The 26,074-nt window shown below is 47.0% G+C and overlaps 1 protein-coding gene across 3 annotated transcripts in view; it reads right to left on the bottom strand.

The window, feature by feature from the left end:
• Positions 1-848: 848 nt before the first annotated feature.
• Positions 849-26,074, bottom strand: part of zfpm1 (zinc finger protein, FOG family member 1) — a 67,534-nt gene continuing 42,308 nt past the window's right edge. The window contains exons 4-9 of one of the 3 annotated variants that reach the window (XM_029253607.1): positions 18,404-18,540; positions 9,631-9,733; positions 9,089-9,307; positions 6,819-7,115; positions 6,039-6,281; positions 849-5,019 (exon numbers count right to left, since the gene is read on the bottom strand). In XM_029253607.1, coding sequence (XP_029109440.1) covers positions 2,678-5,019; positions 6,039-6,281; positions 6,819-7,115; positions 9,089-9,307; positions 9,631-9,733; positions 18,404-18,540 — 3,341 coding nt within the window. In that variant the 3' untranslated portion in view covers positions 849-2,677. The remainder of the gene's footprint in view (positions 5,020-6,038; positions 6,282-6,818; positions 7,116-9,088; positions 9,308-9,630; positions 9,734-18,403; positions 18,541-26,074) is intronic. The other 2 variants (XM_029253609.1, XM_029253610.1) reach the window with 2 other exon arrangements.

The following is a 26,074-nucleotide window of genomic DNA, read 5'->3' as shown; positions in this document are numbered from 1 at the left end:
TTGCCACAAAGCAGCGGCACAGGGATCTGTGGCTCGACGGGCAGTGAACTGGACCGGGTAGCGGAGTGGTTAAGGTCACAGACTCGTAACCTGAGAGCTGCGATTCCACCCCCCAGCTGGGGCCCTGCCGTGAAACCCCTCGGCAGGGTCTTTCACCTGAACCGCATGAGTATTATTTGCAGAAGTCTGAGTGGACGGACCAGCAAGACAAGCCGGTACCTCGGTGCCCACGCTCTTGGATGCAGGTTCAAATCCAGCTGAGCCTGTGTGGATTTTGCGGTTCTCCCTGGTTTCCTGCCACATTTTGTGTGTGTCTATCTGTGTGTGTGTGTCTGCCCTGCGAAGCCCTGGTATCAAGTCTAGGGTGTAGCCTATGCTTCTGGGACAGGCTCCAGACCAGAACCCTGACTTGGACAAGCAGTTAACGATATTTATGACTGAGTGTATAAGCGCAATGTTCAAGTCACTTTGGACAATACAATAAGAAGTCTGTCTAGAGGAAGCGGATTATTAAGTACAAGCTAATGGAGACCGTACACTTTAAAATGTCCCTCAGGATGTTTTATTTTCCATGCATAGTTTGGACAAGAGTGTAGTGGAACTTCAGTAGAGATTAAAAACAAAAAACAAACGCTGACATTCATAGCTTTTTCATTATCAACATTTGGAATTATTCACAAAATATTTTAGATAAATTCATGTTGAATGTTTCTATTCATCATTAATCCTTCAAAGGGGGGGTCAATTTGGCCAAAAAGTGCTGTTACAACATAAATACATTACAAAAAAGAGCATCTAAAACTAAAACATTCCGCAAATTTGTACAACATACTTGAAATACAGATTTGTTTTTTTCAGAACTGGTGCCTCTGCATTTGACATCCGCTGAAACTGCTTTCTATTCAAAATAACAAAGCACATTTCTGCAGGTACTCCTGTCTAAAATATAAATATTTCAGCCCTGTTGAGAACAAAAATGAAGCAAAAACAAAATCTCAACACTTTTTCTTCATAAACATTTGTACGTAGTTGTGTTTCCAGTTTGAACAGTAGAAGTCATCTCGAACATGTCAATCTTTGGAGATTAAACACCAGGGTATGAAGCAAGGGAAAGTGAAAATATGATTTAGTGTGTCTACTGTTTTAGGTCACACTGAAGGCGTGTGCTCTGAGAAAAGGTTACCGAGAGCTGACGGCTAAACCCATGAACATGATGGACACAGACATGATGGCCACAGCTTAGACCTAAGGCATTTTAATGTATTTTCCCCAAAAAAAAAAAAAAAAATCTGACACATTGTCAATACTTCTTGCACTTTTCATTTTGCACAGCATGAACAAAAATCATGCATGTTTTGCTTAAGGATCCAAAAATAAATTTTAATCTGTAGTTTAGCCACTTGAACTGAAAAAATATCTCCTGTCTTGATTAATAATTTGTTAAACGTATTTCATATGACATTTTAGTTTACTTCACACTATTTTAAGGAGCTGCAGAACTGAAATAAAAGGAGGGGCTGCACAGGTTTAGCTGCAACCCAGTTTGGAAGCTGTGACACTTCAGCAAGTTATAATACCAGAGAGCAAGGTGTGGTACCAGTACTAGAGTTTCCTGTGATTGTAGACGAGAGATTTTATCAGTCCATCGCAAACATTTAAACTACAGAAAACATGACAAAAAAAACCACGACCGGCTGTAACAAAACAGGATCGAAGAAGAAAAAAAAAAAAAGTGTTTTTTGCACCTATCCACTGAGCAGAACATTGACAGTGTAATAACAGTAAATCACACTTTTATCTTAGTGGTGACAGCTTAGATTAAAGTTTGTTTCTTGGTAATTGTTCAGAAACATACTTTAAGATACTGAGATAAAAGCAAGGTAAAAAAAAAAAAAAAAATAAAAACAAACCCAAAAATAGAAATAATCTTTTCTGAAATAAACTAGGTAGTTTACACTCACAGGAAATCAGTGAGGACTCAAATATAAATATTTTATTTTTTTTTCCCACTCTTCCCAAATACTAAACAGACTGGAAAGATTGTTTTTGTAATGATCTCTGCTACTGATTGCAGCTTCATTGCCATTATTTGGCTAAAACAGTCATTCTGTAGAATTATTTTAACAAAAAGAGCCAGTGTTTGAACAAAAACATACAGTATATCACCCAAATACACCTAAGTCAATGTATTTGCTAACAACACACAGTTCCGCTAGGGGGCGCTGTTAAGGGGGAACTGCTTTGGAAAAGGACAATGGAGAGCATGGGCAAGTAATGCATCAATTTGCCAATAATTAATTTCAATTTTAGTTTGAGAAAACAATTAAAACAAGCTTGCCAAGCTAAATTAAGCAGATAAATGCACAATCCAAACACTTCCATGTGACACGTCAGACATGAGGTTTCCCTCAAAAGCCGAGAAGGCAGAGAGAGGTAGCACCTCAGAGTGCAGGTAGCAGATTTCATCTTCTCGTACAATTCAAAAGTTGACCCATGACAAGTAGTTAGTTACCAAAGTAACAATACCGGGAACATCGAGGAGCCAATGGCAACTGGGTGCCTCGTGAACGTTGGCCTTTAAAGCCCCTGCCCCCCGTTGGCAGAGGCGAGAGCCTAGGGTGCGAGCGGTGGCAGGACCAGCGGCTGAGGACGGGCTGGGGCGGCAGTTCAGTCTCGCTCACTTGACGTGCTCCGCGCTGTGGGACGAGCAGTAGTACTTTTTGTGAGCTATGAAAGTGGACAGGCTGCTGAACTTGATGTTGCACAGGCGGCAGAAGCGCGTGTTGCCGTTCTGTAGAGGGTGAGAGATGAGCGCAGCCTTCGAGGCCCCGTGGGTGTGTGCGAGGGGCGCCTTGTCCGGCAGCAGGGACACAGTTTGCGGGTGCGTGGCTTCGGGGGCGGGCGACACGGCTAAGGGGGCGGCGGCCGGAGGGGAAAGCCCACCCTTGGGGGGTCCCGGGGGGCTTCCGTTAACGACGGGAGAGGACGGAGAGACGGGCTCCCTCTTCACCCGGCCATTCACGCTTTCCCTGTGAGGGGGCGGGCCCAGGCGTGGGGGCGTGGCCGGGGGCGGGTCCTTGGGGCTCAGACTAGGGCTGACGGGGGCGGACTGCGGGTCGCTGTCCTCGGGGACATTGCGGCTCAGCGCTGGCTGCAGGGTGAGGACCACCCCATGGGCCGTTTTGAAATGCTCAATCAGGTCTCCGGTCACAACCCCATTCGGGGGGCAGTAGGGGCAGACGACGGGGAGAGCGGCTGCGGGGGCCACCTGCGCTTTGACGCCTGGCGGGACAGGCAAGCCGGGCGACTTTGTGATGGCGGGATGCTGTAAGGACAAGGGCGCCGCAGAGCCAGCGTTGTCCGTCTTGCTGTCCTTGGCATCCGTGCGCTCCGGAAGGCGGGACTTGGGCGAGGTCGAGGCAGATCTCCTCAGCCGATGGAGCTGCTCCAGGGAGCGCTGCTGCAGGGACGTGGCGGGGCAGTAGAAGGTCTTGTGGCCCAGGTAGTTCTCGATGCTGTTGAAGCTGATGCTGCACGCGGTGCACTTGTGGTAGTCGGTGAGGGGCAGCGCAGGAAGGCCCGCTCTCGGGGCATCCCGCAGGCGGGGCCTCTTACTCAGGTCAATGGGGCCGTCGCCCTCAGGGCTGGGACTTGGCGACGGGCCAGACAGGTGCCTGGCAGGCAGGGGCGACGGTCCCAGCGGGGGCACGGGGTCTTGCTTCGCAGCGGGCGCTGGGGCCGCAGCCGGAGCCGGAATAACGGAAGCCAGGACCTCGTTGCGGGCCATGTATATCTCGTACATCTTCTTGCGCTTTCGAGTGCGGATGGGCTGCGGCAGAAAGGCAGCCTTGCTGGAATGGGGCCGCTGGTTGGAGGGGTCGTGGCGAGAGGCGCAGTAAAACCGCTTGTGCACCATGTAGTTGTCGTGCCGACTGAAACGGATGTTACAGGCCTGGCAGAACGTCCTAGTGGGGTCGTCGTCCGTGTCCTCCACGGAGCCGCCTGGGCTCTGACTGCCCTCGCTGGCCCGCCCGCCGCTCTCCCCCTCCGAAGAAGTGGGGTCCTTGATCCCCGAGTCCTCGCTCTTCACCTCAACAAGTTTCGGATTGCTTGTAGCACCGCCCCCGTCCGGCTCCGTATCACCTTGCAAGGCTGTGGAGGCCTGGCTACCCGTAACCCCCGGAGACGAGTCAACCCCTGCAGGGGGAGCTGGAGCCACAAGTCGGTCTTTCCCCAGGGGAGCGCAGCCAGCTAGGTCTCCCTGCTGGTGCCGGCTGGAACAATACAGTCTCTTGTGAACGTAGAAGTTGTTCACGTTGTTGAAAGTGATATCGCACTCAAAGCACGTCGCCCCCTTCTGGACAGGAGAGCCGGTTGCACAGAAGGCCGGAACGCTTCCGGGACTCTGGCCCTGCTTCAGCCGGCTGTGCACCATCTCTGACATCTTGGCCAGGATCTCAGAAGCCTGGGGCATGATCGTGGCCTCTGGGCCAAACATATACTGGGGCAGGAAGACGGCACCTCCCGGCAACACGGACCCCCCCGTGCTCAGGTGCACGGGGCTCGAGCCGGGAGTGGGGCTTGGGAGCTCTGTCTTTACATGCACCGATGGGGGACTTCGGGGAGAGGAGGTGCAAGACGACGCGTCTTTCGCCTTGTTCTCCTGACAGGTTGGATTCCCGGCCCTCGGCTCCTCACCCGCGTTTTCCGAGTCGGATCGAGGCTCTTCTTTGATATTCACATCAGCCAGGGGCCCCGGGGAGACATTAGGGCTGCCTTCCTGCGCTGCGGCCGATGTCCCGTGGCTCCCGGGGCTGCTGGAGTCGGGCCTTGGCTCGCTCGCCTGCTGCTCCCGGTGCTGGGGCTCCGAGTGTCCCGTGGAGGGGGAGCTCTGACGTGACGCGGGGCTCTTCACTTCCAGGTGGGTGCGCACGTGCTGCTGGAGAAGCGCCGGCGAGTCCGCCGCAAAGCCACACACTTGACACTTCAGCACAATCCCCGAGTCGACAGGGCTTCTGCCTGCAGGAAAGGAAAGAAAAGGAGACAGCAAGAAGAGAAGAGCAGGCTGGCAGGTCAGTCTAATGGCTCCCTTCTGAAACACACCAATTGCTAAACACTGATTGTACACTAAATACACAGTGCCCCCCCATGCGTTCCTAAAAACCATTCATGAGGTGACTACTCATAACACAACACGTAACACGTAACCACTAGTTTCAAATCTGTAGCGTTCCTGAGCCCCAAATTTGACACAGATGTGTGCTAATATATCATAGAATCCCAGTAACTCGGCACAATTTCTTCAACATTTAACATTAGTTATAACACAACATACAGCTTCTCTAACCATGTGTATTTGGTGGCACACTGGCGCAGCATGTGACGTGACTCTTATTGCCTGAGCGGTGCATATGGACGTGGGTTTCATCCCTGTTCAGTCTGTGTGGAGCTTGCATGTTCCCCCTGTGTTTGTGTGGTGTTCCTGTGGGTGCTCTGGTTTCCTCCCACAATCCAAAAACACGTATTTCAAACGAATTTGGTGACTAAATTGCCCATACTGTGTCTGACAGAGAGAGAGAGAGTGTTTAGGTTATGTATACGTAGTGTACTGCAGCGTTATTCACCCTGGGTGAAAAGGTGTCAGCTAAACACTACATCGTGTTCACCGTAGGGCCCTTTGCAGAAAAGCATCAACTGCGTGAGTAAATACAAACATCTTGTGCTGTGCAGAGGCACCTCAAATCCAAATTCGATCCTCATAAATGCAAAGAGATGTCCGTTAAGCTGAAGCAGGGGTATTAAATGGAACTTCCCGCAAAGATGAATTCTCGCAACTCAAATAGGTGTAGTCCAGGGAATGACGATTATTTATTTCTCAGATGCTTTTCTCAAAAGTGACTTCTCTGTACAACAAAGGGTACCACAAGCCAGAGGATACGAAACCTGGTCCCTTCAGTTGCAAGGTAACAGCCTTAACCGCTATGCCACTTGTTGCCCCCCTATATCTGCACAGTCAAGCAGCGACTCCAGCGCAGTACCTGTTCCCTGTGGCAGCGCAGGCAGGCCCGGTCCAGGGGAATACACCTCGCTGCGTGAGCCGGGCTGGCACACCATGTGGCTCGTGACCAGGTGGCTGTACAGGATGTCCCTGGTTGTGGAGACGAAGCCGCAGCCGTGACAGATGCCGTTCAGCGTGTCCGTGTGCACCTTCAGGTGACGCTCGCAGTTGGCCTTGGTGGTGAATGCCGACAGGCAGATGAGGCAGACGAAGGGGCGCTCGCCTGACGTGCAGACACACAGGAGAAAGGGCGTGAAACATACGCATACACACGAAGACAAAGTGACACTGAAGCATCTCCCAGAAAGATCACAGAATAACAGGCTGCAGTGAAATACTGTGAATCTATGATGTGTACTTATGATGTATTGATGTGCCACCCTGCCCTCTCTTTGGTAAAAACATGCTAGCTCATTTTTTTTTTTTTTTACTCATTAACTTATCTCTATGTAGATACTGTATGTATATACATATATGTATATATGTTGTATTACTCTATTCTGGTATAATTTAGCAGCATTTCACACTGGTGTCAATAAAGTGTCATTCACTCATTCGCTGCACATGTACAGCAGGAGTGATTTTATTATTAGTAGTTGAAAAAAACAGTAGTAGCTAACATTTTTAAAGTAAAGACCTTCACCCTTTTACATAGCAAATCAAGTGTCTTGCTCAAAAGAGCACAATGTGATGGCCTCTCCTGGTACTTGAAATCACAGCCTTTGCATTACAAGCCCACGTCTCCAGACATCGTGCTCACTGTTTATGCGGATCTCTGAGGGCGGGATTAGGAGTGTGGGTCTTGGAGAGGGGTCCCGTCGCGCCTCACCGCTGTGCGTGCGCATGTGAATCTCCAGGGAGCTGGCACTGGGGCAGCTCTTCTTGCAGTGGGGGAAGGGGCAGACGCGCTCGTTGGGGTACGAGTCCTTGGGCTTGTCTTGGGGGGGCGAGCCTGCCCCCTGCTTCTGCCGGCTGGCGCAGTAGTACATGAGATGGGCCTGCAGGTTCCGCTCACTGCGGTACCAGATTCCACAGTCCTTGCATGGGAAGATGTCTTCTGCACCAATGACACACAGACACCGGTGAGGTTAGGCCAACAGAGCAGGCAACGCTGCTAAGAGGAAAGCACTGACAGAAAGCCCGTTACACCGGGTCCTCGTGTTATAGACACTCGAGTTATGGATTTTCAAAGATACAATTAAAAATAAACACTTGGGAAAAAAGTTTGTATGTTCTTTAGTGGCCCATTTTCAAAAACTTGTTGGGAAACTGAACATTGCCTACCACTAAAGAGCTCCCGAACTAAATAGGAGCGCAGGACCGCCTTCATTCTGACTTCTACGGTGTCTGCACCTCATGTTAATTGTTGGTGATCGATAACAAGAATACAAACACTGTATGCATTTACTGAATGAAGTCTACATTAAATATGAATTTGTGGAGACAATATATTTGAGTCATTTTAGTTTTCATTTTAATGTGGTTCAAAGTTAATAAAATGTTAAGAGTCTTAAAAAGTATTTTTTTAATCTATTGTAACTATATCTGGCACTTTTATAGAACCTACTTGGCAAATAAATCAAGGCATGCCTCTATAATTATGCATTTATTGACTGTATAGATAACAAAGCAAACAAAGTGGCTGGGTGCTGACAAACATTGCACATGTTGTTTCAAATTTTAAAATTAAAAAAAAAAAAAAAAGTTCAGCAATGGACTGGCATCCTATCCATGGTCTTCAGTCTCTCACATGCTATTTGTCCAGGATAGGCTTTGGAACCCTGCAACACTGCACTAGACAAGTGCTTCATGAAAAAGGAATAAACAAAAGTCTTACAGTGAATGTTTAATTCATATAGGTTCATCCACAGTTTTCACAGGACCTAATCCGTGAATAAATGAAGGGGCATCCGTAATTTTAAGATTTCACGTAGCAGTTGGATTTACGAAAAACCGAGTTACAAACACGCTTCCGGTCCCAAGTGTGTTTGTAAGTTGAAGAGCCAGTGTACTCAGCAGTAGTACATGAGCATCCTTCACACCAAGAGCCTGTCCGCTCCAGGGGGGAAACAACAGGGGGTGAAACACCTCCGTTCGCAGAGGAGCCGAAGTTACAAATCATACATGACATTGTATGTATGACTTAAGAAGGAATCTTCAAAGGGAAATGATTATTAATCACCTTGTCTACTGGTGCTATTACACATTATCATTATTATTCTTACAGGTAGTACTACTACTCGTAGTAATAATAAGAGAAGTTCTGCATGTTATGACATTATATAATGTTTGACATTGTTAATTTGGTACAGGTACGAGACCTCTGCTGCCAGAATCGATCCATCATCTCCACGGCAACGGTAACAGGGGGTTCCGAGAGTGAATACGGCAGCAATCGGGCTCATCTGGTGTCAGGGCTCATGTTCATTGGCTATTTTGATAACAAGTTCTCCAGGATTTAATTACCCAGTTCCGTGCAGAGCGGTAATACAAGGAGAACTGGGAATATGGATGATCGTGTATTATCCCTCAGGTTCATTTCTGGTGATTAATCATTCCCTCATCAGACACCGTCCACTTTAATAAAGACTTCCGTGCGAACATGAACACGTAGCTTATTAAGGCGTCCCTCCGATACAGCGCTGAGAAACAGCAAATGCGTAGCCAACCACCGAGAATAGGTACAGCCTTGACCGCCACGTCCACCAGCGACTGCTATAAATTAGTCTCAAAAACGAGAAACATTGCAACAGACCAACCTAGCAAAACAAATATACTGATGCCCTAGAAACAGTGATGAAATAATATTTGGTAAACAGCTTTATTTACACTAACACTGCTCAGAATATCCTCTGCCTGCCAAGCTGCGGCTTGTTACGATTTATTAGCTGGGAAAAGTCGAGCCGACTCGTGTGACGCAAACGCAGACGCGAGAGCGTACGCGCTCGGCACGATGCGCACCGCCAGACGCACTCCCACACAGCAGACAAAGGCGCGCCCACGTCATGCTCCGAGTTAACGGGATCTTACTGTTGACTACAGCTGTGGCCAAGATGGCAGCCATCCCAGCCTGCTGAGGGAGCAGCTGGAACTCCGGGTGCACGGCCGCCGGATAGGCGGGCTCCTCCTTCACGGACACGGCACGCGTCTCTGCGAGGGACGCCTTCTCCGCCGTGGGCTCGGTCAACGTGGCCAACAGGCTCTCCCCCTGGCGAACCTCGCGGGTCACCTTACAGAAGAGCTCCTCTCCTGGGAAAGAGCAGAAACGGGGCTTCCGTTACATTTTCACTTTATTTATTGCACGGCCTTCTCTTACCGCTTCGTTGTATGCGCGTCGCTTTAGCATCGTGTAATTCACTTTGGCGTCAAGTTCTTATCTACTTATTTATCTGTCTCCTTCAGCATCGAGTTATCATCTATCAATCTGTCTCTCGGTCGAAGTGTAGTTTTATTCAGCTGCGATCGTACAAAGTGGCTGACCCGGATGGCACGCAGCGGGTCAGTGAAAATGCAGCGCGATGGCGGGTTTGCTGTGCTCGATAGGCTTGCCGCCGTCACTAAGCGCTACCCACCCTGGCTGGAAATGGTGCAGTTGGCTGCCGTCAGGCTGGACGTGAGGGGCAGCTTCTGCAGCCAGCACTCTGGATCTTTGCTCGCAAGAGTCAGTCGGGGTCGCTGCAGAGACACGAGAACGGACCGGTGAGACTCGGTGCCACAGACACACGTGCGCAGACACCAGGCCAAAGGAAACCTCAGTTAAGGAGGGGAAAGGGTGGCCTAGGAAGCAAAAAGACGAGGAAAGAGATAAGAAAAGGTAGGACATGACAGGGGAGAAAAGCAGGAAGATCCATGAGGGAGGAGGACGAGGAGAATGGGAGAGAAAGGAGAAACAACGGCGCTGAGATGGTCCCCGTTGCCCCTGTACAGCGAGGAGCCTTGAACGGATGGACAGATCACAGGTGGGGGAAAAAAAAGGAGGAGAAGAATGCAGTGAGTGTGTGTGTGTGTGTGTAAGCAAATATGTTAGGATTCATGTATTGAGTGCGCTTTCTTGTTCCATCTCTCCGCACATTCTCCTCTCTTCTCCGCAAAATCAGCCCTTTGTTCACCCACGACAAGTTCATTTCTCAAGACTCCTCTTGTGACCGAGCTTCCGTGTGTACAGATCAGAAATCCAGCTGGGATTTTCCCACAATTCCCACCAAAAGGCTCTCAGTTACAACCGTGCGTTTGTTTTTGGTGGCGGAGTAACTTGCTGCAGATGGTCCTTTCGAGAGCCAGATCACACTTCCCACCAGGTGGCAGTAGTTAGTGGGACCCAGGCCCGTGTCCACCGTGGCGCCATCCCCGACCCGGTCCCTGCGTGTGCCAGATGGACCCTTACAGCACCGACATCACAGCGACGTCGGCAAAGCCGCTGCGAGAGAACGAGAAGTACGGACTCTACATTTTCCCGCAAAAAACGTCACCGAAAAAGTATATCGTCAAATTAAAAAAGTGGACTCTCGCAGTATAGCAAAGGCTTGCCGAAAGATCTATTTTTAATTAAGGTTGCTCTTGGCGAAAGACGGCCCGTATTGTGTTTCACGGGGAACATTTGCTGATGGTGAGATATTTCTTTTTGTTTAAATTTGAAACCATAGTCTCTCTTCCGTCTATGCCCATAAGCACAGTGCCCTAAATTGTTTCAGACTAATTTCGCAAAGTGCTGGGTGATTACTTAGTATCGGGAAGAGCAAACAAGATGAGCCGGGGGGGGTGGAGTGCAAGTGGGAGTCAGGGGTCAAGACACACAAAGGCTTTACACGTACACAAGCTATAATGAGTCACCTGGAGAAACAACACAATTTTTGTATTTGTGCACAAGTACAAGCTGCCAGGAAAAGCGCTGTGCTGGAATGTGAGCGCCTTGCTCTGCTGGGCGTGTGTGTCCCTCCCTCCATCCACTGCCTTCATCTGCAGGACAGGTTGAAGAAGATGAGAGGCTGTGCACCTGAAGGAAGCCAGAGTGAGCTCAGCTGGGGGCTCTGAGGGACCAATCCCTGCTGCCATCAGTTTAAAGCTGGGCTGACAGCAAAGCTAAACTCTGTGTGTGTGTGTGTGTGTGTGTGTGTGTGTGTGTGTGTGTGTGTGTGTGTGTGTGTGTGTTGACAGCAAAGAACCAGCACACTTCTGTGTGCCCAAGCATGCCTGTGCCTTCCTCTTTGCGTGAATGCAGAGCAACTGCAATGCGCTGCTATCTTGGCACTGGGTATTCCTCGGTCTCATAATGAAATGCTGTTATAAAGCTGTGAAAGTGTGTTTCACAGAACAGTGCGATGCTTTTCCACACCGTTCTGCATGCGAGTGTGTGTCTGGGAAGGTGAGCTCTTCATCTGAGATACTTCACTGGAGTTTTAGCCTTGGACATCGCAGATGGGGGTTATTTTGCTTTGGCATCTGCAACAAACTTAAAGTACTATGGTACTGCACACACCTTTTTCTTATTCTCATTCACACCCTCTTATTCTATTATCATTATTGCTATTATTATTGCTGACAGCAGTAGTCTGTGGATTACACTGTGAAGAGGAGCAGTCGCGTGTCAGATTAATCTCACTATTTACAATGCCATGTTATTAACACTGCAACCATATCAGAGCATCTGCAGCAAACCAAAATGGACTGTGTTTTGTGCTGAAATGCCATAGCTGTATTATTAACAGTTTACTTGTATTAAAAATGTATTTAAGAAAATACATTCCCATCTCAGTACACATTAAATGGGGAATCCGGCTGCCCAAAACACACAAGCAGTTCACAATATTGTCAGACAAGAGCATTTCAGAGGTATAATGAAGCCTCAGACTTTTCCACATCATTCACGTCTTTGAAGGGGAAAAAGTGATTATTTATCTGAAAACAACATCATTCGGAGCTGACACCATGTCTTCGTTTTTTTGGCGCTCAGACTCAGGACATCTTTTGCAGTGATTTGATTGCTTCAAAATATTCCACAGAACAAATATGACCTCACTTAATTCAAACTCACTTTATTACTTCACTACCCACATTCCCATTATTGAGAGATGATACAGTATTATCATCGTTTACTTACATATGTACACACTTGTGCCTGTAGTCACATTTTTTCTCCCAGAACACCACAAAGTCCCCTCTCTCTCTCTCTCTCTCACACACACACACACCCATGCAGACCTCTCTTTCTGGTCAAACGATAACTGTCATTTCCCAGGACACACTGCAAGGACCATCTCTCTCTTTCACAACAAGTCACATCTTGCAGGAAGGAAAAGGAGGGGGGAAAAAGTGGAATGAATGTCTTTCAGCACCAGCGCTGCCCATTTCACCCCGCATCCTTCCCCACAGCTGAACTACTTTGAAAACGTTAAGCCGTGGTGTGAGGGAGTCTTTGAGTCTCCGGCTAAGCCCCTTGTCCGGCCCCTCTTCCCTCATGAATATTAATCAGCGGAGCGGAGCTTTAATCTGCCTGATCCCCACACTGCTGCTGCGGAGACGATAGCAAATCTAATTATTTGGTCTGATATTAACCAGCAGCCCCCCCAACCCCCTCTCCCCACCACCACCTTTACACACTTACTCCCCTCCACCCCACCTTGCTCCAGCACCTCACCATTTGCCCCCTACCCCCTTCCCGCTACGTGAAACGCCTTCTCCCTTATCGTTTCCAGAAACACCCTATTCTCAGGCCGATAAAAATGAAATGCAAATGACGCATGGCTGGTTTCGTTTCTTTATTCACACTCCTTTTTCTTTCCTGGGTTCAGGAACGACACTGGTCCTCCTGTAGCTCTTTGAGTTCATCCTTGCTTCAGGTCCCAAAAGTCTCTCCTACGTCATCTTGGCGTATTCAACAGGAGACAACAACTACAACCACAGAGCAGCAGTTGTGTCCACATGTTGCTCTCATGCCGCACGCCCAGGAGGCCGTCAGACGCTATCTGCCCAAGACGGCACACAAAGGACAAAGCGGGCCACCTTTTTCGCACTTGTTGACCATGCCATTCAAAGAGACAGCGACACCTTTGAGCCTACGTTACGGAGACACACATCACGCACATGGCCCGCTAATAATGTCTAAGCATGTCTGCGATCGCACTCATGACTTCAGCAAAGCAAACTCTTTTCTAACTTATTATGGTTCATCCTTGCATGACCAGACTAATGAGGGGATCTGCTCACAAGATTGGCCAGATTTGCTCTTTAATAATTCTAACATGATAGTAACCTCAAGCAAATAAAATTTTTCATTGTGACAAAACACAGCATAATATGACAAAATAAGACAATAAAATAGACATTTACTCCAGTCATGCGTGGATGAACTGTAATATCTTAGAAAGTCTGCGTGCTTAAGAGCTGATGTGGAGAACTTGGGAAAGAGATGGGGCTCATACAGTTTTTTCATAGTTCCTCAAACTGTTATTGAGTGGTTTAGAAGAAACTTGTCAAAGTTTAATATATATCCTGTATATATATATATATATATTTTTTTTTCATAGATGTATTTTGGAAGTCCTTATTCACCTGTATTACGTTAGTTCTCCCTTCCAAGACACAAACGAACAAAGTGGTCCTGAGCCTTAACCTGTGCACCGCACGGGGTCTACAAGGCGATGAGGAGAACAGGAGAATGGTCTCACAGTCTCACCTCCATCTCTACACTAAATTACAAAGTTATCCCTCGCTCCCCCTCCACTACAGTCACCTCTTTTTCCCCTACATCTTCCCGCTATCTCTCTCTCTCCATCTCTCCTACAGGAAGCTGTTCATCTCCTCATGGGGATAGAATGAGTGCACTGTCCTGAACAAAAAGGCCAGTGTCCACATGCTGTGGGGGGGGAAGAAAAAAAAAAAAAAAAAAAAACCTAGAACGGAAAGGTGAACGGAAAAGAAACTCTCCCCGCTTCATGGAGATTCTCTGTCTCTCTTGAACAAACACACAGGCAGATGAAACATGCTCATCTCCTCATGTCCCTCCCAGAAAATGAGATCCCAGTTTTAAGAGCTTCATGCAAATGACATGTAAAAACACAGAACTGCAGTAGTTAAAAAGGCTCCGATAAGAGATTGGAAAACAAGGCTGTCTTGGAAAGCACCCTCCTGAAGGATCGGAGATGAAGCTGAGAGATAGAGCGCCTTTCGTCGTTCCCTCTCCCCTCTCCTCTTGACCCAACAGCACGTGCGTTCCGAAACAGACCACATTCAAGAAGCTCAACAAAGAACCGAAGCTTCTCAGCACCTTGATGGGAAAATGCGATGGAGGCACATCAGATAGAGTACATGGGTAAGGGTGGGAATGGCACATCCTGAGGGATCAGATGTTCTCACTTCACCCTCTGGTCATTCATCTTCTTCCCTGCAGTCTTTGGACACTTCAAATGCATTTTTAGATGTAAAGTGGTTCACTAAGTATACTGCACATTAGTTCAGGTATCCCTGATGGGGAAAACAAAGGCAAGTGAGTTACAGCATTTCGCCGCTTAATCTGCCCCTTGACGTCATGAATAAAAAACACGCAACATTTTTGTTGACTGATGGTTCTTTATAAATGACACCGTATGCTTGTAGGAAGGACACAAGCAATAATGTTACACAAATTGGAGAGACAGCGCAAACTAAACAGACGCCACGGCCAGCGGACCCACGACGACCGCCACAGGAGGAGAGCTCACCTTCACGCATCCTTCGCGGAGCGCGAGCGAGGGGGAGTGTCAGCCCTTCCAAAAAATGATGTTTGAAACCCGTGGGTGGCGTGCCTTATCGTCTGAGTTCTCCTGGAGAGATTATTGGGGATTAGGGAGCGCTCTTGTTTCTAAAACATGATGAAAAGACGTTTGCGTGTGATAATGCTTTGAACTCTGCGCTCTCCCCTTCTAGGACTGCGCCTCTGGCTCCGTTTCTACAAAAGACGGGGAAGAGACGAACAATGTGGCCGCGCCAGTCGGGTGCGCTTGTCGTATCGATGTTTGGCAGAAGTCAATTACGAGTAGCATCGCCATCACTCCCTGCAAGCATCTTGCTTTATGCTGCTGAGCTGTGAGAGAGATGTGTGCGCACCTACGTGCACGAAAAACACACATGTGCATGGGCACACCCATGGGCCCCTCCCCAGTCACTCGCACACGCATTCACACATATCCATACACCTATCGATCAGCCCCTTGACCCAGTACTCACAAAAAAAAACCCCATTAAATCTATGAAAACCTTTAACCGTAATTTTGAACATATGAGTGTTTAGAGAAACTTAAAAAAAAAAAAGACAGCTGGAAGTGTAGCGGTTACAACTGCTCCCTTTGGATCCAAAGATCACAGGTTCCAATCCCACCTCTGGCTGTAGTACCCTTGAACAAGATACTTACCCTAAATTGCTCCAGTAAAATTACGCAGCTGTAAAAATGGGTAAATAATTGTAAGTTTCTTAAACACTGTAGGTCACTTTGGAGGAAAGCATCAGCTAAATGAATGAATGTAATTCACTGACTGTTTCCATACAGCTGTCAATTATTGAAATTAACCAATTAATCAAAGTAATTACAATAGATCTTAAAATACACCAAACCACTGGAGTAACCATGCACTGGTCATTTTAACCTTGTAGTCTCTGCAGAGAAACAGTGTAAAATGAGTACAAAGTTTCATCTGAGGACACCTGTAAAACCTTTGAGAGAATTTGCTCATGAACCTCCATCTGAGCACATCATACCCCCTTCATGTTCATTTGAACAAAGGAAATATTGTTGTGTTGCGTGGAGCAGACAGACGTTATTCAAACTCCCTCCAGGCAGTGACGACGAGTGGTCATTTTGAATTTTGTTGAAAAGGGTCACGATGAAGTATTTAGGTACACCTCATTTTTCACCCAATGTGAGAGCAATGTCGGTTTGAATGTGAGAATAAGGGAAACGCCATCACCCAAGCAGCTTTTCCTTAGAAAACAAAGAGACCTGCTCATCAACTCATTGTAAACAGGAACACACACAAAAGTAAAAAAAAAAAACCCCAACTCTATTGCAATCCAGCGATGATCATATTTACATAGATAGTAATTTCATCTTTCTTAAGAGATGCAAATGGGCCACATTTCCATAGAAACACAGACATGCCACACAGCAGAGATGATCTAATGTGCCCTAAGACCTTGTACGAGAGCCAGTGAAAAATGGACGTCTTCTATACGCCACCCTGTTTCCTCAGAACTACCAGCCGGACCCCACCCTCAACAGACACACTCGTGCGTCTATACACAGGCACACAGCACAACCATCTACGTTCACTGTGCGGTGGCGGGCACCAGTGATGCTCCTCAACAGCGCGTACACACACACACACACATACACACGCCTCCTCAAAATTTCAAAAATACCGGTGAGTATCACAAGCAACAAAATTGGCCTTACTCCATCCTTTGAATATCAGTTGAAACTCTTGGCACAGGCAGCTATGTGGCCCACCACGGGGGAGGGTGTCCCGTTGTGTTTTAGGGTAGGCCAGTAATAAACTGATAGCTTATCTGGCAAGACCAAATAAGAAGCAAATTTGCACAGAAACGGCCGAACACGAAGACTTGGCCCGGGTTTTGTGGTCCTTGTGGAGGAGTTCCAGGTCGCATTCTGATGAGAAACAGGAGTGAGGCCCAAAGCCAGCCCGGAAGCCTGGTCTGAAGCTGCGCCTACATCAGTCTACAGTTTCCACAGGTGGCCAAAGAATGAGCAGTCAAGCAGCGGCCATGAAGATGTGACACTGAAGCTAAGGTATGAAGCTGCCCACACAATTCTGTCAGACACAGACCAAACTGACCTCCGGATTCCGTAAAAGTGATGACTGAGCTTTGTGTAAGTCAACGGTAAAGTGAATTTTTTATAACCCGAATGGAAGTGGACAACGTCAGCTCAACCAAAACAGAACCACAAGTGTTTTCAACAGATGTTCACATTTAGCCGTCTCCCCACTCGCATCCCACAAATCGATGTTCTTTCGCCGGGTCTAAACAGCACTGATGGCTGCTGGATCCTACTCGCACCACCTATGGCAACATATAACCATCAACGGGAACTATTACCGCACGCCACGCTGCAAAAAGCAAGGAAGCGGCAGAGAAGATCCTCATCTCATCGCCTGAGAATCTGTGACCGCGGAGGAACGCGGTCGGCTGGCCCTGACCCTGGCGGACCCAGGGAGGGGGAGTGGGAGGCACAAACTCCAGGCGGAGGATGCAGAGTGACAGAGCTGATGCTGGAGGAATGCAAGATTAAACACACTATCTCTCACTGATACCAAGAGTCCGTCCCCACTCCTTCAGCTGGGAGATAGTGTGGGGAGAGAGCGATAGAGAGAGGGAGAAAGGGTGAGAGGGGAAGAGAGAGAAAGAGAGAGAAGTGGTCCAAGCTGAAAATTATCAACAAAGCCAACTTTCGATAAGAACATTCTGCTGAACACAAGTAGTGGGGGAAGGGGGGACGGACTCAGAATTTCTGATAATAAATGAAATCTTAGAAATGAGAGACTTTCAACCAGAAATCAATCATTCCGAGCTTGTTGTCCAGGAGGATGGCGCCATGGAGAGATAAAAGGAAAACGGACGTCTGGAGGGAGACTTGGGTGGGGTGGGGGGGGGGCAGGGCTGCAAGGAACGGGGGGATAAGGGTTAATGAGGCAGGGAGATGAGCGAGGATGTTTTTTTTTTTTTTTTTTTTTTTTTGAGAAAAGGCATCACTGTGGAAAAAAAAAAGAAAAAAAAATCAGGCTGTTGGCATTTGCCGATTTACATACAGTAATCTGATGTGGGGGGGGATTGGTTAATAGTGCAAAACAAGCACGTAATTCTTTTCATGTTGCGCTTTAAATGGGGAAAACAAAATCACGCCTCACAACAGCGCGTTCGTCTGGTGAAATCGTGTCCGTCAGCCCACGAAGTGGCACACGCTGCTGATGGGTGTTGGCCTATCTGACATCCCTTTACACCGCTCATTTCCAGCCATCCGTGTGTTCTACGACTAGGGAAAACATCTTTTGGCGTTTGCACATCCCTCGTGCGTGTGTTTGCGTGCACGTGTGACTGTGTCCGTGTCTGTATGAAGTCGTGAGCTTGACGAATTAATAATCATAATGTTTGTGCGCGCAGGCAAAACAGCTCTAAAAGATCAGGCTTCAGTTAATATGCTTCTGCAGGTGAAGAGAAGAAAAGGAAATGACATTTTCCACAGACACCCACAGACACACACTGCCAAACACGGTTACTCCCAGTCAGATACACCCATGTCCAAATGGCCTTCAGCTTTCCGTGACTCCTCCCTCCCTGAAGTAGGGTCACCTCCTCACCTCTCCTTCCTGCTCCTTGTCGGCGTCCTCCACCTGGACTGTCCCGGCGTATGGTCCCCACACAGTACTGTGACCCAGGTCCTGGCACGCAACAACCTTCCCTGTCCCGTCCTCCTCATCCCTCAAGCCCAGGGCCTCTGCGGGGGAAAGTGGAGGCAGGGTGAGCAACAGACAACAACAGACGGCCGCAGACCAAACACAGCTGACACCCAGTCACACACCAGGCGGAACTCAGATCCTGTTTACATCTCTGCCGGGTCTGTCGGTGCAAGACCATTTCAAGAGCCACAGTCCCCCCACTGAGCTTCAGCCAGCTGCGTGTCCTTAGCTGTGGAGTTTGGGAAGACCCTATAATAATATCCAGATACACACACACACATACAGCAGTGCTCCACAGCGCTGAAGGAGCTGACCAGATTAGGTCCCGAAGTTTGTAAGGATGACAGCGGTGGTGGCGATCAAGACGTAAGTTATTTGTCTTTATGAACAAGACTAAATAATGCTGATGTTAGGACAACGTGAATGGAGTTGTTAACCGCGTTGACGGTCGAGCCCGCTGCTCAACACGAGTATGCTGCATCCCGAATTTCCATCTTTCGGTTGTGTAACATCTCCGTTGCTAACCCAGACCTAGAACGCGTCTACGTTCACCATGCCGACTACAGCGAGAAAATGCTATGGATGTGGCAGCGAGCGTGTGGAACACACCAGCGGAACACACAGCACCTCGAGCTCCACACGCACAGGGCAGAGCTTTGTCCCATTCTCACCACTAGAGGGTGCCTGGTCTTTTCGGAACAGCACCAGAGGGCGGTTAACGTTTACGCTACAGAACATCGGAGTTGTCTTCAATAGGGTTTTCGGTAACGATTCGCTTAATACAGCATTGGCATCGATTGGTACCTTTCCACAGGTTTCTGCGGCAGTGAAGACCCCGAACAGCAGTTCGGCAACAATAAAGATGGGTCACGGTGGCCCCGTTATTGATGCAGCACCGCAGCAAAGCTCTGCCTACTGTCCAAACTGTTAGTGCTAATTATCATCCCATTTGCCATGCAATCTTTCATTAAAACACCACAGGAAGAATCTTAAGTACCAGACAGGTACTCAGTTGGCTGATTAAAAGTGATCAAGTCGCCAGCGCCATTCACACCCCGCGCCATCGCAGTGTCTCCTCACTTCTCCCACCGTGACCCCCAAAACTCCCCCAACACGTCCCCTGTGGTTCAGCTCCTCTTGCAGGGGGAGGGTTAAAGTGTCCAGCAGATAAGAGTGTTTGTCTAACACTCTCCATGTCAAAACACTCATCTATCTTCTGTGTATCTATCCCCACCAGAGAACAACAGACTGGGACTGATAAAGTGGCTTTCCCACAGCCAAGACTGCGAGAGATACAGGGCCACGGGGTTCGTGAGGGAAGAGGCGGACAGACGGAATGAGGTGAGGGACAGCGAGATGCAGACACGGGGGGGGAAACAGCGCAGGGCAACATCTGAGAGCAGAAAAGTCCAGAAAACAGTAGGTGGGACCAGAGCTGTGATGCAGTCCTGGACACCGGGGGAGAAAGGCCTCCCGGTTTGGGCGCAGAAACGTTGCAAGCGCACGGGCAAGGCTGGACGCAGACTTCGAGGGAGCTTCGGAAGGGAAAAAAAAAACAGTTTGTGGGGACGGTGGCTGTCAGATCACTATCCAACACACATTCAAAATATCTATTCGCAACTGTTTTTCAATCTTAAAAAAAACGCTGCCTCCTCCCAGCTCTCTTGCTTTACCCGTCTACTTTGACGGCACTTAAAGCAAGCTTGAAAAGATCAGCTTTTCTTGGAGAAACTTTTTTGTGAGTGGCCCCCCTCACCCCGAAATTTATTTAACATCTATTGTTCAATGTTTTCTGGCAATTGCTCTATCAAAAGATGGACTGCTAAGAAAAAAAACCTGACAGAAACGACTTCGATGTAGATCTGAAAATGAGGTTTCTCCCCAAGGTACGTTTCCACTGCACAGGTGCAGACAGCAGCCTTCAGGAACGGCACTCAGAAATAGCCAGCACTGCCCCAGCGGCCTTGACTGTGTTTTTCGGAGAAAGACTGGCCTATCAGGCAGCACCCACTCACACTGCCGGGGAGCGGAAAAGGTAAAAAACACTTCTAAAGTAGCTGAAGACCCTTCTTATTCCTTCTTGTCATCCGTCACGCTGCAGCCCTCACAGAGGCCTTGCAGTCCAGAGTAACTCAAGTACCATTTCCTACGAAACACTTTATTTCACCTCACTTCATTTTTCTGCTCCGCTTCAGCTCTGTGACATATTCTCAACCTTCGCACTGTCGATTCCAGCTCAGAATGTCAAAGTTTCCTCGGGATGGAAATGAACTCTGCACGCTTCTGCTTTTTTGTGACAGTGACTGCATGGTTATTGTACTACAGCAAAAGTGTTTTTTTTTTTTTTTTTTTGTGTGTGTGTGTGTGTGTGTGTGTGTGTGTGTTTTTGCTGCAATCCAGCTGACCAAGTATCTCCAGCCTTTTGGGACACTAAAGTGTGTTAAGCACAAAAATTTGCTTTGCAAATTCACCAATTCCTGTTTGTACCACCCATACACACTGATATGTAAGTTTAAGATAAGACTGCACCATGTTATGCTATCTCCAGCACATTTTTTCATGATTTCCCAATGTATTCCATCACAAAATGTAACAGGGGAATAGCTTAAGCACACCACCCACCAACACACACACACACACACACACACACACACAGTTTTTTCAGGTTTCCTATAATTGTGAGGAACTTCTACTTTCATGTGATGAATGATTCCTAAATCCAGCCCAACAAAACTAAAATCAATTGAAAGCAAAGAAGTATTTCAAATTCTTTTTTTTGTTAAATGGAGACTTCCCAGACTTCCACAAAGTCAGTTTTTTTAGGGTTTACTAACTTTGAGGGTACATTTTACATTTATCCACTTGGCAGCTGAACTGTACAATCACTATTACTTAGTATTTAGCCAACAACTTTATCCAAAGGTGACTTACGGTGCAAGATACAGTACATTAAACTACCTGCAGTCAATGACACATACAACCAGCACAGTCAAAGACCACACACACACACACACACACACACACACACACACACACACACACACACACACGGGGCAATTCAGGGTCTCCAGTTCACCTGAAACATAGAGGAAACGGTCTCAAAGTCAGGGAGAATACACACACAACTGAAACTATCACGTAACACTAAAAGCACCAGCAGTGACTCAAACGTCAGGAAGCTCTGCAAAAATGATCAGCGCACACACATTTTACTACACAATGTGCCGTGACTCTCCTTACACTGAGACTACTGAGAAGTGAACTGAACAAACTAGTTCACGACCCCAGGTGTGAAAGATGATATGACCTGCGATAGCCTTGTTCACGGTTGCTCTGAAGGTTTATCGACGTATTTTGTCCGTAAAAAGCTTTACACCGGTAAGTTTGCTGGCAGAGCTGATTGCTCGTTCATCACTGATTAATTACGAACCCTTGTAATTTTGAAAAACTTTTTATTTAAAACAACATTTATTTGAAAAATGCAGACAGTAGGCAGAAGAAAGCTTTTTTTAAAATCGGACGAAATAAAGGTAAATCACTAACCATATCAACTGCACCAAGAAATGAGAGTAAATTTGCTGTTCGACTATAATTAATTACTAGAATGCTTTCTCTGATGGGGGTGCAGTAGCACAGCAGGCTTGGCCGGGTCCTGCTCTCTGGTGGGTCTGGGGTTCGAGTCCCGCTTGGGGTGCCTTGAGACAGACTGGCGTCCCATCCTGGGTGTGTCCCCTCCCCCCCTCCAGCCTTACGCCCTGTATTGCCGAGTTAGGCTCCGGCTCCCCGCGACCCCACTCGGGACAAGTGGCTTCAGCCAGTGTGCGCGTGTGTGTGTGCGTGCTTTCTCTGACTGATGCCACTGATTCTGAAAAATTCTGCACGCAAAAAAGGGACCATGATGCCGAAGTACGTTTTTGTGTCAAATATTTAAAAACACAACAATAACTTAGTTAAAAGTGACAAAAAGCTGCACAGCAATGATGAACACCGTGTAGATATAACTATAATAAAAACCAAGCCATTATTTATAACCCCCCTTACACTGTTGCCATCTGAATGAACTGCCTGCGGTGCAAAGTCAACGCAAAAGCAACTAAACGCGACTGAATAAGTAAAGTCACTAACTGGATTAGCCACAGAGCAGTATCTTGTCTCATCTGCTCCTAATAAGAAAGCAGCTTGTGTCTGAATCATGAACAGCGTCCTATAAACTCAGGAGCCCCTAATCTAATCACTGAATCGATGGCCCGTCTGCAGCCATTTGTTGCCTTCAGTCACGTGACCCTATTATCACCGGCGCCTCCTATCTCTGCCATCATTAACCAAATGGTGAAAGTATCAAGGTGTTCACCTTCCACAAGGCGGTCATAGCACACCCACCCACACGCCAAGCAGCGCACGCACAAACATCCAGGCGCACGTAGCTTGTTGCTACAGGTTTAATGACTTCCCCTTAAGCAAGCAAATTACATCGATCCTATTTTGTTAGCTGACTTTATCATAAAGCTTCCCTTTTTTCCGCCTCCTAAAAGGAGTTAACGCAACTTCCCATTTTTCCGCCCAAACTGACCCACAATGTTAACGTTTTTGACTGGTTACCTGGTCCTTTGACTTCCGTGAGCCGTATTGAATTCGTTGCCCTCAGTGTCTTGCCTTCTTTAAAGTACACAGACATCGCGCTTCTTCTGTAATAAAACCAATTACTCTATATACCTCCTACTTCCTATCACCCTGACCCCCTCTACCAGCCCAACCCCTTAAGGTAAATATAAGATCAGAACTGAAACAGCAGATTCTGCATGATTGTTATCTTTGGCTCATTTAACTGATGCTTTTTTCCAAAGCAACTTGCAATGTTAAGCTACTTACATTTCTTTACTTATGTATACGGCTGGGTAATTTTTACTGGAGCAATTCAGGATGAGTACCTTGACCAAGGGTACTACAGCAGGAGCAGTGGTTCGGTTCCACCCTGGGTTTTTTGAGTGCAAGTTGGCAGATCTAACTACTACATTACTTGACGGCCAATGATATTTTACCATCCTTTCTGGACTGAGGGACAGAGGACAGTCCGGAATGATCCATCACGTTCAACAGCATCTCGTAATTCCAACTTGATTCAATCAAAATGCTGAGTGCCAGGCTTTGTGGCACTTCTGAGGTCCAAGAACTTTCAAAATGGCTTTCAAACACTGTCTCTAGACTACTGTAGATTCTCCACAGCAGCCTCGTACTGTCGATGCTAACAACGTGTAATATCGTCTATTTCCACAACTTGGCCTAGCAGTATGTAAAACTCCATCACACCCAAAGGATACGGCACTTTTCGCGTAAAAGCCATGATACGAGCGTGATGACGCGAGACCATTTTAAGTTTTCTGTATTGCTGTGAGCATGAGGGCAAAGAGGTTTGTTATGCTACCAAAGATGGAATGGCAGCAAATCTTAGGTGCGTTTTTCTCACCCCGCATAAGTCCACCATGCCCCACAGGTCTTATCAACACCACTACAGCACCAGCCACTGGGGTTCCTTCTAAGTCTTCCAGCTGCTGTCCGCTTTACAACTGAACACAATAAAACAATCACTCAATCATTAATGAAATTACTAATGTAATTACCAGCGAGGGAGATTAACAAGGAATATGTGAGTAGTGAGAGAGAGAGACAGAGAGCGGAAAAGACAACAAGATAGTGAGTGTGTGAGAGACTGTGTAAGAAAGAAATCATTAATTTGTGCGTGTTGGGTACGTGCTGAACCGGCCGTACCATAAATTTAAAGTGTTTAACAAGCTTATCTCCTGTCAGAAATAGGCCGACAGACAGCTTGTTAGTGGATCCTAGACCCCTGGATGGAAACGGATCAGAAATGGCAACAGCACATTTTGAAAACGCTCATTAAGCAGAGACTACCTGAGACTGCTGTTACAGAAAAAAAAAAAAAAAGTGTCTCTTCTACATGCAAGAAAAAAAAAAAAAAAGATAAATGATTGCCATGTAAAATGAAATGAAACTTCCTCAAAAACCATCCCTGCTGTAAGATAAATGGGAATCCCAGGATAAAAACACACAGTGGGAGGCAGACAAATCTCTACAAAGCCACAAGTTTTAATAGCAGACAAATTACTAATTGCAGGACACATAGTGAACAGTGTAGTGTTCTCATTCTTTATAAACATTTTCTAGAGGGGGGTTAAAAAAAGGCAGATTGCTTTAGCTATAACTGATCTGCATGAGCAAACAGTGACACAAGAATGTCGTATGATGTAGCCGAGAGGATTTAACCCCATGTCATACTCCACAGGCCATCCTGGACTCAAACAAGGCTCTGGACGGACAGCTAAAAGTCCCTCACTGAGCATGTGCAGCGATTCACCTAATTCAAACAAGATTTTTAAAAAAAATTCTACTTTTACAGTGCAAGTGCCCCCCCCACCCACCACTTCACCAAGACATCCGCCTCTCCAGCTTCCTCCTCACCCGACTTCTCTATCTGGGCTAATTGATTTTTAAAAAGACTATTGTAGATATCAAATGAGCAGATCGCTGCGAAGCTATTGATTTTTTGACACAGTACCACAGGAAATCGTTATCAGTGCCGCACTATGACCCTGCACTAATAGGTGGGGTTTAACCTCCACCGAATGACAAATCCTGTGCTCTCCTCACGTTGGGCTCCTCTGTTCTCCCTAATTGCTACGATCGCTGTGATGTAAAGTAGAACAGCAAAAAGCTGCCCGCTGACTTGAGCACACCTGGGTTTACCAGTTCATATCTGGGGCACACAGAGACCACAAAGGATGAGTAACAGCATTGGATGCCATGGTGAAGTAAATGTTGCTGTGTCGGGCAGGGTAAATCAGGTGCGGCTGCTGGTGAAAACTTTACACAAAGCTACTAGCTGCAGAGATAGTAGCCGTAGAGACAGCAAAAGACTAAATTTTGAAAAATACTGTCAAGATCTGTAGAAATACATATTTTTTAAAACAACAATTTGTATTCTTGCATAATGTAAACTATTCACATTTATTTATTTAGCAGCTGCTTTTCTCCAAAGCGACATCCAGTGAACTCTGTGTAGTGTTGTCAGCCCACACACCTTATTCACCAAGATGACTTACACTGCTAGATACACTACTTACACTCGGTCACTCATCCATACATCAGTGGAACACGCTCTCTCTGTCACTCACACACTATGGGGGAACCTGAACAGCAAGTCTTTGGACTTTATTTGTTAATAACATTGTCATGTTTACCCTGTATTTACACTGTCAATGCCAAGAAATAATAATGACTTAATCTACTGTAAAACAATTGGCTGTTCCAGTGAAAAATTTTCAAAATTACCTTAAAAAACATGATGTATTTAAATGTACTTAGCTGTGCTAAATGGAAGAAATGGCTGTATACTGTTAGTCACTATTAAATTAATACCAATGTTATTTTGAAAAGTAATGCATAGCCGCTTTCATTATTTGATACGTTTGGAAATTTGGGAGACGAGGTAATAACAACATGCTTCTGCATACCGTAAAGAATTTGTGTGCACATGGGTACACTGGAGGATGCCTT

Source organism: Scleropages formosus, chromosome 7 (assembly GCF_900964775.1).
Source record: "Scleropages formosus chromosome 7, fSclFor1.1, whole genome shotgun sequence".
NCBI lineage: Eukaryota > Metazoa > Chordata > Actinopteri > Osteoglossiformes > Osteoglossidae > Scleropages > Scleropages formosus.
Note: the sequence above shows the minus strand (reverse complement) of the source record. Positions and strands in the feature narration are given on the sequence as shown.